At 42.2% G+C, this 12735-nt stretch overlaps 1 protein-coding gene across 4 annotated transcripts in view; it reads right to left on the minus strand.

The window, feature by feature from the left end:
* RABGAP1L (RAB GTPase activating protein 1 like) overlaps positions 1-12735 on the minus strand; it is an 803631-nt gene that overhangs the window by 673438 nt on the left and 117458 nt on the right. For all 4 annotated transcript variants that reach the window (XM_030206422.1, XM_030206421.1, XM_030206423.1 and 1 more), the window contains 2 exons: positions 2820-2994; positions 2266-2423 (listed from right to left, as the gene is read on the minus strand). In XM_030206422.1, the coding sequence (XP_030062282.1) occupies positions 2266-2423; positions 2820-2994 (333 nt within the window). The remainder of the gene's footprint in view (positions 1-2265; positions 2424-2819; positions 2995-12735) is intronic.

A 12735-nucleotide genomic window follows, 5' to 3' on the forward strand; every position in this document is an offset into this window, starting at 1 on the left:
AGGTGAGACTTGGCAGCAGAAACACTGGGGCAAGTCTCGAGTGCTGGAACATCAGGACCAAAATGGACCCTGGAAGATGTCTGGGAAACAGGAAAAGACAGTCCCCAGCAACCACAGGGCCCGGTCACCCGGGGGCAAGGTGAGTGTAGGCATGAAATACAGTCATAATCGTGACAGGTTTGGATAGCTTCCTAAAAGAAAATTCCATAAGCCATTATTAAGATGGATGGGGAAAATCCACTACTTATTTCTAGGATAAGCAGTACAAAATGTATTGTACTGTTTTGGGATCTTCCCAGGTACTTGTAACCTGGATTGGCCTCTGCTGGAAACAGGATGCTGGGCTTGATGGACCTTCGGTCTGTTCCAGTACAGCAACACTTATGTTCTTAATTTTACGCCAACAGCTAGCATTCCACATCTTACTAAATTAATTTGAGTTTGTAATAAGTTCACAATTATCAGACCGCATAGAAGATTTTGATGTACTTCATTCTTCACAGTACGGATTCAGATGGTCTTATAGTACAGAGCTATTGTTGACAGATTTAACATCTGAAGTAAAGAAAGTACTCAGCAGGTGAGGCCAGATGGTGCTTTTGCACTTTGATATACCAGTAGCCTTTGATACAGTTAATCATGATATGTTGATGTGTGAATTGGCTAAATTAGGAATCACTAACAATGTATTTCAATGATTTAATGATTTTCTGAGAAATAGGTGTTAATTCACCATTAATTACTCAATATCTTCATTGCAGCTGCCTAGCGGTGTTCCTCAGGACTCTCCTATTTCACCTCCTTTATTTAACATCTATATGAGTTCTTTAGGCTTATTGGCTCTTGTGGAAGGAGAATTTTTGTTTTCATATGTGGATGATATTTTTATCTTGTTACTGGTTTCTCAAAATTTGCATTATTCATATCTCAGGATAAAAATGTGTATTGATAAGATGACAGCTTGGTCTTTATCTTGTATTTTAAAGCTAAATAAGGTAAGTCTAAAATCTTTAGGTTTTGTCCCAAATACTATTCCATTAGCTGATGATTTCTCCTTTTCGGTTCAGAAAACTTCTAGAGTACTGGAAGTGATATTAGATTCTGCCATATCTATGGAACCTCAAGTTATTAGGGAGAAAAAGACCAATTCTTCCACAAGGGAAACCAGACAAGTGAAAACAGTGGAAGATCCAAAACACCAAGTCGCAAGATGATCAGAATAAAAACGTTTATTCATCAACAGTAAAATAGGATGCGTTGGTATAAATGACCCAAAATGCGTTGGTAAAAATGACCCAACACAGACCGTGTTTCGGCTACAAAGCCTTCTTCAGGGGTCTTATTAACAACACCACTAGCGCACAGGGGAGATTCTGCCACTTATCTTGAAGAAAACATTAAGGTGCATTAAAGGCAGAATCACAAGGGTCGCATCTTGGTCCACCCTTTCAGCGATTCTGCCTGTAACGCACCTTGTTTTCGTCAAGATAAGTGGCAAAATCACCCCTAAGTGCTAATGGCATTGTTTTCAGGACCCCTGAAGGCATTGTCTTGTCACCGTGTGTGTAAACCCATGGAATAACTCAAGAGAAAAACAGAACACAGAACATCAAACCTCCGCTGTACCACATATGAGTGGAGGAGTGGCCTAGTGGTTAGGGTGGTGGACTTTGGTCCTGGGGAACTGAGGAACTGAGTTCGATTTGCGGCACAGGTAGCTCCTTATGACTCTGGGAAAGTCACTTAACTCTCCATTGCCTGCTGCATTGAGCCTGCCATGAGTGGGAAAGCACAGGGTACAAATGTAATCAAAATAAAATAAAAAAAATATAAGACGATGAAAAGGAGATAATTGGAACCAGTTTATTGATGTGACCTGACATGGCCATGTTTTGGCATGTGTCCACATCAGGGGTCCTTAATGCACAATGCACAGACTTGAATAATATGTGTGATCTATCAGAGCACTGATGAACATTTAGAAAGATGTATGGCCCTAATATTAGCTATCATGTCTTTCCCATTTATGGAGTAATACATTTTCAATGAAACAAAGAATCACAACTGGCAATGGTCTGTCACGCTTCCTGAAGATCTAACAGTCCTTCTGAGAGGGACTTAAAAAAGAAAGGTAAGGTGATTTGAAAACAAACTGCTCAGGGAGCACAAAGGACCCGGAGATCAAAGAACAAACACGTATAAAAACAACTACTCTCATTTTTGTAAAGTGCCTGCTTATTCTTAAATTGCTGATTTTTTCTTTACCTAAAATTTCCTTTGCTGTCATCTTCTTTGACTTCCAAAGAGACAGTAAAAGTAAACACATCACTGTCTGGCGCAGGGAGAACAGAGTCCTTCACATCTGATGCTTGCTTGGAAGAACGTTTGAATGCAGTAAAGAAGCTATACAAAATTCTGCTGACCTGGAAGAAAGGAAAAATGTAATCATTGATTTGTCTAAAATATTTTGAATGTGTTCTCTTTCACTATAATGCTATTATTCTTTAAAAATAAGAGAATGTTGACCTGGTCTAACTTTAAATGGGTCTAATTTCTCAAGTGCTTCTCATTATTTCTCCAGTAAAGGATATTCTTAAGATCCACCAGAAGCCATACCTAAGGGAGATCTGGCCTTGCACAATTCAGAGATGAATACCTGTGGGAATCCCCGTAAACGAGTAGCCAAACATTCTAAACTGTTGCTTCTCTACATTTAACATTCTTCTCAAGACCTTGTAAAGTAGCCAAACTGTTTACTGCAAAATATATTTTTGTCCTCCTCTAAAACAAAGTACTGTTATTATTCTAATCACACTTACTGCTTCCTTTATCTCGCAGCAGAAAATATGTATCTGGAATTCCTCTGTAACATGGTAGCTCTCGGTGAAAGCAAAGCAGTTTCCCTCCGTTGTACCATCATGGCCTCGGACACAAAACAACACCTTATAGATTGGAAAAGAGGCAATCTCCATGTTGTTGGATTGATCTATTATTCTGAACAGAGAAGAAAAGAATGTACTATGAGTACTAAACATGCATTCCCCAAAGGAGCATCATACAAAATAGTTTGGGTTAACAATAAATAGACTGCTTAGTTGCAAGGCAAATGTACACTCTTGTATGAATACCTTTGGCAGTTATTTTCCAAAGTAAACTATATCGTGAAAGCCCATGTAACTTTCAAACGAGCCACTTTTCCACAGGAAATAACTTTGGAAACTGTACTCTTACAGAACAATTCTATAAAAGGAGAGGGGACTTATTTTTAAGCACCTAGCCATCACCTATTTGGGGTCTGTCATGAAACACCTAGCCACCCACCTGGGGCTAACCCTGCGGCTACTTAGGGGGTCTATCCCCAGCACAGCTCAGGTCTGCCTGCACCTGGGCATGTGCTCTACACTAGCACCCTCCTCCCACCAACTGGGTCCCAGATGCCTCTGGGCAAGTCTCCCACTCTCAAGGTATTCCCCAGTGATTTCTAGGTTACTGGGGCCACACTCCCAGTGGTCCCACAGTTCCTAGAAAGCACTCACAAACCCAACACACAAACCACCAGGATTCTTAGCCCAGACAAGTAGAGGCAATAAACAAAAAAAGGTTTCTTGTAATGAAAAATTAGAACAGTGAAATAGAAAAGGTGCAATCAGCAAACAATAACAGGTAACTGAATATGGATTAACTATAAAACTATCTAAACATTTGTTCACTACCTGAATAGTGCCTGGAGAGTACAGGAAATATAGCTGCTCACAGGCTATAGAATATAACAAAATCCAGTATTTCCATACAGAATTTGAGCTCCTGGGCCAATCAGAGCCCAGAACAACATTTTTTTTAAAGTAGTTGGCCACATCACTGCAAGTTACTTCTTCTCTGCCTGCTAACTAAAGAAGGAACAGTCTTTTCTATAACAGTTTTAAACATAAACATGCACCACCTGCTGGTCAAACTAGAGAAATACATGTCAAGAAATAATACAGTTTACAGGCTTAAAACCCACTGTTTTGTCACAGGGTCTATTCTATAAAGGAAAGTAGGCACCAAATTTCCTTTACAGAATACTTCTACAGGCAGAAATATTTAGGCATGAGCACTTATGGCAGCCTAAAACTCATTTAAACACTCGGGCACTGCCTCAGGAAATATATGCATAATTTATAATATTCTATAGGTCACGCGCATAAGGGTGTGCTCTTCCCAGATTCCACCCATATAAATACACACCAGCAACCATAGATATGCAGGTACTTACAGAATCATGTATAGCCAGATTATCTTTATTAATATGCATGTATGATCACATACATGCATAAATAACTAGAATACTAGTCCTCTGAACTCAACTCAGTGTTATGTACTGGATCTGTTCTTAAACTTTGTGTTATGTACTGAATCTATTCAGAGACTTAAACGCGGGGCTGCTAGACACCAAAAATTGACTGGGAAACTGGGCATTCAAGTGGCAGATGACGTTTAATGTTAGCAAGTGCAAAGTGATGAATGTGGGAAAGAGAAAGAAACCCGAACTATAGTTATGTGATGCAAGGTTTCACATTTGGAGCCACCGACCAGGAAAAGGATCTAGGTGTCATTGTTGATATGTTGAAACCTTCTGCTCAGTGTGCGGTGGCGGCTAAGAAAGCAAATAAGAATGTTAGGTATTATTAGGGAATGGAAAAATATGAGGCTGTTATAATGTCTTTGTATCGCTCCATGGTGCGACCACACCTCGAATACTGTGCAATTCTTGTCACCACATCTCAAAAAAGATATAGTAGAATTAGAAAAGGTAAAGAGAAGGATGACAAAAAAGGTAAGGGGGATGGGACGACTTCCCTATGGGGAAAGGCTAAAGTGTCTAGGGCTCTTCAGCTTGGAGAAAAGCTAAGGGGAGATATGATAGAGGTCTATAAAATAATGAGTGGAGTGGGACAGATAGACATGAATCACTTGTTTACTCTTTCCAAAAATACTAGGAGTAGGGGGGCATGCAATAAAGTTACAAACATCTAAATATGGGGTCCTTTTACTAAGGTGCACTGAAAAATGGCTTGCAGTAGTGTAGGAGCAGGTTTTGGGTATGCACCGATCCATTTTTCAGTGTGCCTGTAAAAAAAAGCCTTTTTAAAAATTTTTGCCAAAAATGGACGTGCAGTAAAATCAAAATTGCCACGCGTCCATTTTGGGTCTGCAACCTTACTGCTAGCCATTGACCTAGCGGTAAAGTCTCACACGGTAACCTTAATGACCTACGTGCGTCAAATGCCACTTGGCGTACATCCCATACGCGCGTCCGAAAATAAAAATTATTTTTTGGCCACGAGTATCGGACACGTCCCAATAATGAAATTACCGCAAGAGCCATGAGGTAGCCGGGTGGTAACTTCATTTTGGCGCATGTTGGGCATGCACAGACACTTACGCGGCTTTGTAAAAGGGACCCAAAGACCTGTATGGTTTCAAAACTTTAGATGAAAAGTAGTGCAGTGTTGCATCTGGGGCACAGAAATCCTAGGAGGCAGAACATGATGGGCATGAGATAATAATTTGCATCAAAAAGACAAAGCTCTAAGGGTTCACTTGACTGCAAAGTAACAAAACAAGGTGACAAGCAGGGGCCAGGAAAATGCACCACATAAGGAAAAGCATAACCAGTACAAAATAAAAGGTTCAACGTCACTCTATAATATTAGCTGTATCTCAAGTACTGTGTTCAATTCTGGAGTCCAAAAAGATATGAACAACAGGTGTCAAACTTATAAATAGTGCATAAGAAGGAGAAAATAAGATCTTACCATCCAATTTTCTTTCTTTTAGTCCCTCCAGACCAACCCAGACATATGGATATACGCACTCCTACCAGCAGATGGAGATTGAGAACTAATGGCTTCAAACCCTATAAATACCTGTGTAACCCCCAGCCAGTCAGTATTGTCATACTGAAGCAAGATTGTCAAACCTCTAATAACTTAATGACTAACCCCCCAATTCAACAAGAGATAAACTCACAACATACAAACTAGCAACAACTCTCCACTTTACAGTGGAGAACAAGAGGGGCATAATCAAATGGGGCGCCCTAGTTTTCCTGAGGGCGTCCTCACAGGACGTCCTCGCGAAGAGGCGGGGGAAACCCGCATTATCGAAACAAGATGGACATCCATCTTTCGTTTCGATAATACAGTCGGGGACGCCCAAATCTCAACATTTAGGTCGACCTTAAGAGATGGTCATCCTTAGAGATGGTTGTCCCCGGTTTTCAGCGATAATGGAAACCGAGGACGCCCATCTCAGAAACGACCAAATCCAAGCCATTTGGTCGTGGGAGGAGCCAGCATTTGTATTGCACTGGTCCCCCTGACATGCCAGGACGCCAACCAGGCACCCTAGGGAGCACTGCAGTGGACTTCACAAATTGCTCCCAGGTGCATAATTCCCATACCTTGGGTGCTGAGCCCCCCAAAACCCACTCCCCACAACTGTACAACACTAACTGTACAACACTACCTAGACCTAAGGGGTGAAGGGGGGCACCTAAATGTGGGTACAGTGGGTTTTGAAGGGCTCACATTTACCACCACAAGTGTAACAGGTGGTGGGGGGATGGGCCTGGGTCCGCCTGCCTGAAGTGCACTGCACCCACTAAAACTGCTCCATGGACCTACATACTGCTGTCAGGGAGCTGGGTATGACATTTGAGGCTGGCAACAAATATTTTTAAAAAACATTTTGAGGGTGGGAAGAGGTTAGTGACCACTGAGGGAGTAAGGGGAGGTCATCCCCCGATTCCCTCCGGTGGTCAACTGGTCAGTTCGGGCACCTTTTTGAGGCTTGGTCGCAAGAAAAAAATGGACCAAGTAGTCGGCCAAGTGCTTGTCAGGGACGCCCTTCTTTTTTCCATTATCGGCTGAGGACGCCCATGTGTTCACGCCCCAGTCCCGCCTTCACTATGCTTCCGACACACCCCCGGGAACTTTGGTCATCCCCGCGACGGAAAGCAGTTGAGGACGCCCAAAATCGGCTTTCAATTATGCCGATTTGGGTGACCCTGGGAGAAGGACGCTCATCTCCCGATTTGTGTCGAAAGATAGGCATCCTTCTCTTTCGAAAATAAGCCTGCAAGTCTATCAACTCCACATAATAAAAGCAGAACAGCCTGTTGATCCATTAAATATTTCTTTAGGTAGGTTCTTGACTGGTCTGAAGGGATTAAATTAGCAGGTAAGATCTGATTTCTCCTTCCTTAGCATTTCTCCAGACCAATCCAAAGTATAAGAACCAAAGTAGTATTCTTTACAAGCATCCAGACAATCCTGCAGCCAGCACCTGCCCCCCCAAAATTTGCATCTTACTGAGCCTAAACATCTAGGCAATAGTGTCACACAAAGGAAAGAAATAACAACTAAGTAGCCACCTTACAAATTTTCAGTGGAGAAATAAGGCCAGGCTCCACTCAATAGGCAGCCTGCCCCTTTGTGGAATGCGCCTTCAGCACCAAAGCAACATTACAGCCTCATACAATATATGCCACTACAACAACCTCTTTTACCCAGCAGGTCATAGTTGTCCTTAAAGCTGCTTCCCTTTCCTAGGGCCTCCAAAGAGCACAAATGATCTGACTAGTGAAGTTCTGAATTTATCTGAAGATAACAACGTCACACGTCCAAACGATGCCAAACTACACCTAAATAGCTTCCTCTGCCAACTAGTACCCTGAGCCATTTCTCGCAAACAATGCTCTCCCCAGTCCTTTAGAATGGGATCCATCATCACCACTGCCCACTCTGGCATCTCCAGGCTTATTTGCTTCTCCAGATTGGTACCTTGAAGTCATCACACCAAGCTTCTCCTTGTCTCAAACATCAGGCATCTACATGTTACCAGGGTTTAAGTCTGTAGTGTCCAGCAAGACAGCAAGAACTTCTGCAAGAGGCACATGTGGACCCTGGTCAACAGCACCACCTCTAGAGTCACTGCCATAAATCCCAGCACCTGGAGATAATCCCAAGTTGTAGGCTTGCACTACCAAGAAAGCCCTTGATCTGAGACCTCAACTTTGTGGCTTTATCTTCAATAAGGAACACTTGCCCTTGTAGAATGTCAAAAGCACCCTGAAGTAGGCTATGGACTGCAACAGCTATAGCTTGCTCTTGGATGAGTTGGCCACCTATCCCAATTCCTACAGGAACTGGTCAATACAATCTTTGGCTACCTCACTCTCCCAGAACAACTTTGTCAAAATTAACTAGTTGTCCAGTAGCAGTGCACCAGAATCTGCTCCCTGCGTAAAGCAGTCACTACCACAACCATCACCTTGGAAAATATATGGAATTATCTACCTGTACCTCTCTCTTCTGTACATGTTTCTTTTAATTGATTGTTATTAAAATTATGCTACAAATAATTTATTTTTAAAAGAAAGAGAACACCACATTTCTTTCTCCTCCTCTAGGTATGAGACATTACCACTTCCTCAGACTACAGGATATTTCCAGCAATTTAATCAGTTTTTATCCACTCAAAAAAAAGGAGGAAAATAAAACTAAAATATAAGTATGATCTTCCATTGCTGACCCAATAACTCTTCTCTTCAGCAGTGGGCCTTGTGTGGACTATCAGGCTCATTTTCAAAAGAGAAAAACGTCCAAAAAATGACGTAAGTCTGCATGTGGACGTTTTTCTCACAAAAACGTCCAAATCAGTATTTTCAAAACATCTTTTTAGATGTTTTTCTCTGAAGTCCGTCAAAAGTACATCCAAACCTCAAGAGGGCGTGCCAGGAGTGTGTTCAAGGCGGGACTTGGGCTTTCCTAAGACTTAGACGTTTTTCAGCCATAATGGAACAAAATAAAAACATCCAGGACTAAAAAGTAGATGTTTTCAGCTAGACCTGTTTTTATAATGAAAGCTGTAGTGGGAATTGAACCCACTTCCCCACGATCACAGTCTGCGGAACTAACCACTAGGCTACTGCTCTACTCCACACGTGATGCCCCAAATGACCAGATGACCACTGGAGGGAATCTGAGATCATCACCCCTTACTCCCCCAGTGGTCACTATCCCCCTCCCACCCCAAAATAATTTGATTGAAAACATTACCAGCCTCTATGCCAGCCTCAGATGTTATACTCAGGTCCATTAGAATAGCATGCAGGTCCCTGGAGTAGTCTAGTGGTGGTGCAGTGCACTGCAGACAGGTGGACCCAGGCTTCTACCTCCACCTACTTGTTACTCTTGTGGAGGAACCTGTGAGCCCTCCAAAACCCGCCAGAAACCCACAAATTGGTGCGCCCTTCACCTATGAGGGCTATGGTAGTGGTGTACAGTTGGGGGTAGTGGGTTTTGGGTGGATTTAGGGGGGCTCAGCAGACAAGGTAAGGGAGCAATGGTGAGATGTGTCCTTGGGAGCATTTTATAAAGTCCACTGCAGTGCCCCAAGGATGCCCTATTGCTTTCTTGGGATGTCATGTTTCCACTATTCTAACCTGATGCCAAGCTTTCTATTTTTTTTAATAACATCTAAGCCTTGTGTCTATTGTTTACCAGTAGATTTGGGCTTTGAATTCAGATCTATAGATGAAAAGGAGGTCTCATTACATATATCTAAATACCAGAGTGCTATTTTTCCAAACTTCACAGCAAGAGTGTACATTCCCTAATTACCTATCCCAATGCACCTGAAGCTTTTACCTCCTCAGTGCATGTAAATGGTTTCATCCCTGTGTGGATTCTCTGATGCCGTGTGAGGCTTTCTTTCCAACCAAAGCTTTTACCACACTCAGGACATGTAAATGGTTTTACTCCTGTGTGTATTCTCTGGTGTATTGTGAGGTTTACCTTCTGACCAAAGCTTTTACCAGACTCTCTACATGCAAATGGTTTCTCTCCTGTGTGGACATTCTGATGCACTTTGAGATTTACATTACAACCAAAGCTTTTATCACACTTAAAATATATGAATGGTTTCACTCTAATGTGGATTTTCTTGTGTATTTTGTACGTTTTGCATTTGGATGTTTTTGTTTGAAAATGGACCAAAAAATAAAACATCCAAATCACAAAACATTTTTCCAAACAGCATTTTCAAAAGGAAAAGATAGACGTTTTTTTTGTAGATAATGACCTTTCCTTTTCTGATTTTGGACATTTTACGAAAAACATCCATATTCAGACTTAGATGTCATATCCCAAAATGCCCCTTGTGCATCTGACTTGTCCAAAATCACAAGGAGCTGCAGTGGGAATTGAACCCATGTTGCCAGGAGCAAAGCCCACTGCACTAACCATTAAGCCACTCCTCCTATATTTTGGACAGTTTGCATTTGGACATTTTTTGTTTGAAAATAGACCAAAAAATAAAACATCCATATCACAAAACGTCCAAATACAAAATGTTCAAAATACAAAACGTCCATAGTATTTTCGGAAAAAAAAAAAAAAAGATAGATGTTTTTCTTTTTTGAAAATGACCTTCTTTCCTGTTCTGGATTATTTCTTTGGATTTTTTGCTCACACCTACTTCAGTAGTAGCTCAAGGTGAGTTACATTCAGGTACTCTAGATATTTCTCAGTCCCAGGAGGGCTCACAATCTAAGTTTGTACCTGAGGCAATGGAGGGTTAAGTGACTTGCCCAAGATCACAAGGAGCAGCAGTGGGATTTGAACTGGCCACCTCTGGATTTTGAGCCCAGTGCTCTAACCACTAGGCCACTCCTCCACTGGATGTTTTGTGTAAAACGTCCAAATTCAGACTTAGACGTCATATTGAAAATGCCCCTCTAAGTCTCCAAGCAATCTGATTTTCCAGCTTATCAAGGTTGTTACTGTGTCCTATCCTTATCAACTTGCTGCAGTGTTTCACCAGTTGAATCATCTAAGTAATCCTATTTTATCTTGGCTGAATCATCTAAATAATCCTATTTTATCCCCACCCTGATCCTTGAGTACAAATTCGCTAGTGAGCATATTGCTAGCACCCCTCTCTATTTTCCTTATAATCACTTTCAAAATTTCTTATAACTTTCTCTTGATTCTTGCACTTGATTCTTGGCGGTAATTTCAGATTTTGCCGCGCATCCATAACGCCTGGATGATTTATTTATTTCCTCCCACATGTGGCCTTTCCGATGGTAATCGGCAGTTGATGTTTAGAGCATGAGACCTTACCATTAGATCAATGGGTGGTGTTAAGGGCTCAGGCCGGTTTTAGGTGTGCGTTGGTTTGTTTCGCTGTAAGCCCTTTTCCCGTCCCATTTTTAAAAAGCCCATTTTTTGCAGATACATAGTAACATAGTAGATGACGGCAGAAAAAACCTGCACGGTCCATCCAGTCTGCCCAACAAGATAACTCATATGTGCTAATTTTTGTGTATACCCTACTTTGATTTGTACCTGTGTTCTTCAGGGCACAGACCGTATAAGTCTGCCCAGCACTATCCCCGCCTCCCAACCACCAGCCCCGCCTCCCACCACCGGCTCTGGCACAGACCGTATAAGTCTGCCCAGCGCTATCCCTGCCTCCCACCACCGGCTCTGGCACAGACCGTATAAGTCTGCCCAGCACTATCCCCGCCTCCCAACCACCAGTCCCGCCTCCCACCACCGGCTCTGGCACAGACCGTACAAGTCTGCCCAGCACTATCCCCGCCCCCCAACCATCCACTGTCTTATCAGTTCTCCCATGTCAGTGACAGTTCATGAAAAGGAACCTATGTTCCTGTGGAGAGGAGTAGCCTAATGGATAGTGCGATGGGCTGAGAACCTGGTGAACTGGGTTTCATTCCCACTGCAGCTCCTTGTGACCATGGACATGTCACCTAACTCTTCATTGCCCCAGGTACAAACTTACTATGATTCTAACTTAGCTTACTCGATAATTGTTAGAGAGAATAGTATTTTATTTTTGCTTTTCTCTCTTTAATTTCCATCTGTTCTCCTGTCTACAATACTGTGGACTTTGTAAGGAAATGACATATTTGCCAATTGTAAATATTTGATTTCCTTGAACATGGTTAAGTTTGTTTCTGTATTTCTGAACAAGTGATATACCTAGGATTCAATTGTAAATTTCAATAAAATAAAATAAAATAACCACATTTGCTTATTTCCTATCTGACGAAGAAGGGCAACCTTCAAAAGCTAATCAAGAAATGTATTAAATTATGTCCAATAAAAAAAGGTATCTTATTTTCTTTTCCATGTGTTATGATTGGAACCTCTCAAACTTACCTTTTTCCTGGTGGTCAGTTTAGCTGGCTTCTGTTTCTTTTGTTTGTCCTTTCTGAGCAGCTGGTTCTCTCTCTCTCTGTGCTGGCAGCTTCCAGCAGCATGACTCTAATTGTTTCACTTTACCACAGCTGTGTGGGTGGACTGAGTTAGCTCTACCTCTCTTTGGGTGTACTGGCTTCAAGTGCTTCACGGTTTTGCATTGGTGTGGGTTGGGCCTCTCTGGGTCAGTGTGCTGTTGCCTGGGGCTAGGGAATGTGACATCATCAGGGAGGGCCTTGATAAGGAAGTGGTGTTGTTTCCTTCAGGGCCTTTGCAACGGTGGTGTTTGCTTTAGTTAGGGTGGTGCAGTGTGCACTTCTGACTTTGTGTCTAGTTTCCCTGCTTGCTTTTGCTAAGGTCCAGGTTAGTGTTAGTGCAGTGTGCACTGGTGTTTGTGTGTTTAGCTTTCCTGCTTTTCCCTTGTGGTTCCCCTGCTTTTCCCTCTTGGTTTGGAAGCATTGCT

Source organism: Microcaecilia unicolor, chromosome 6, assembly GCF_901765095.1.
Source record: "Microcaecilia unicolor chromosome 6, aMicUni1.1, whole genome shotgun sequence".
Classification (NCBI taxonomy): Eukaryota; Metazoa; Chordata; class Amphibia; order Gymnophiona; family Siphonopidae; genus Microcaecilia; species Microcaecilia unicolor.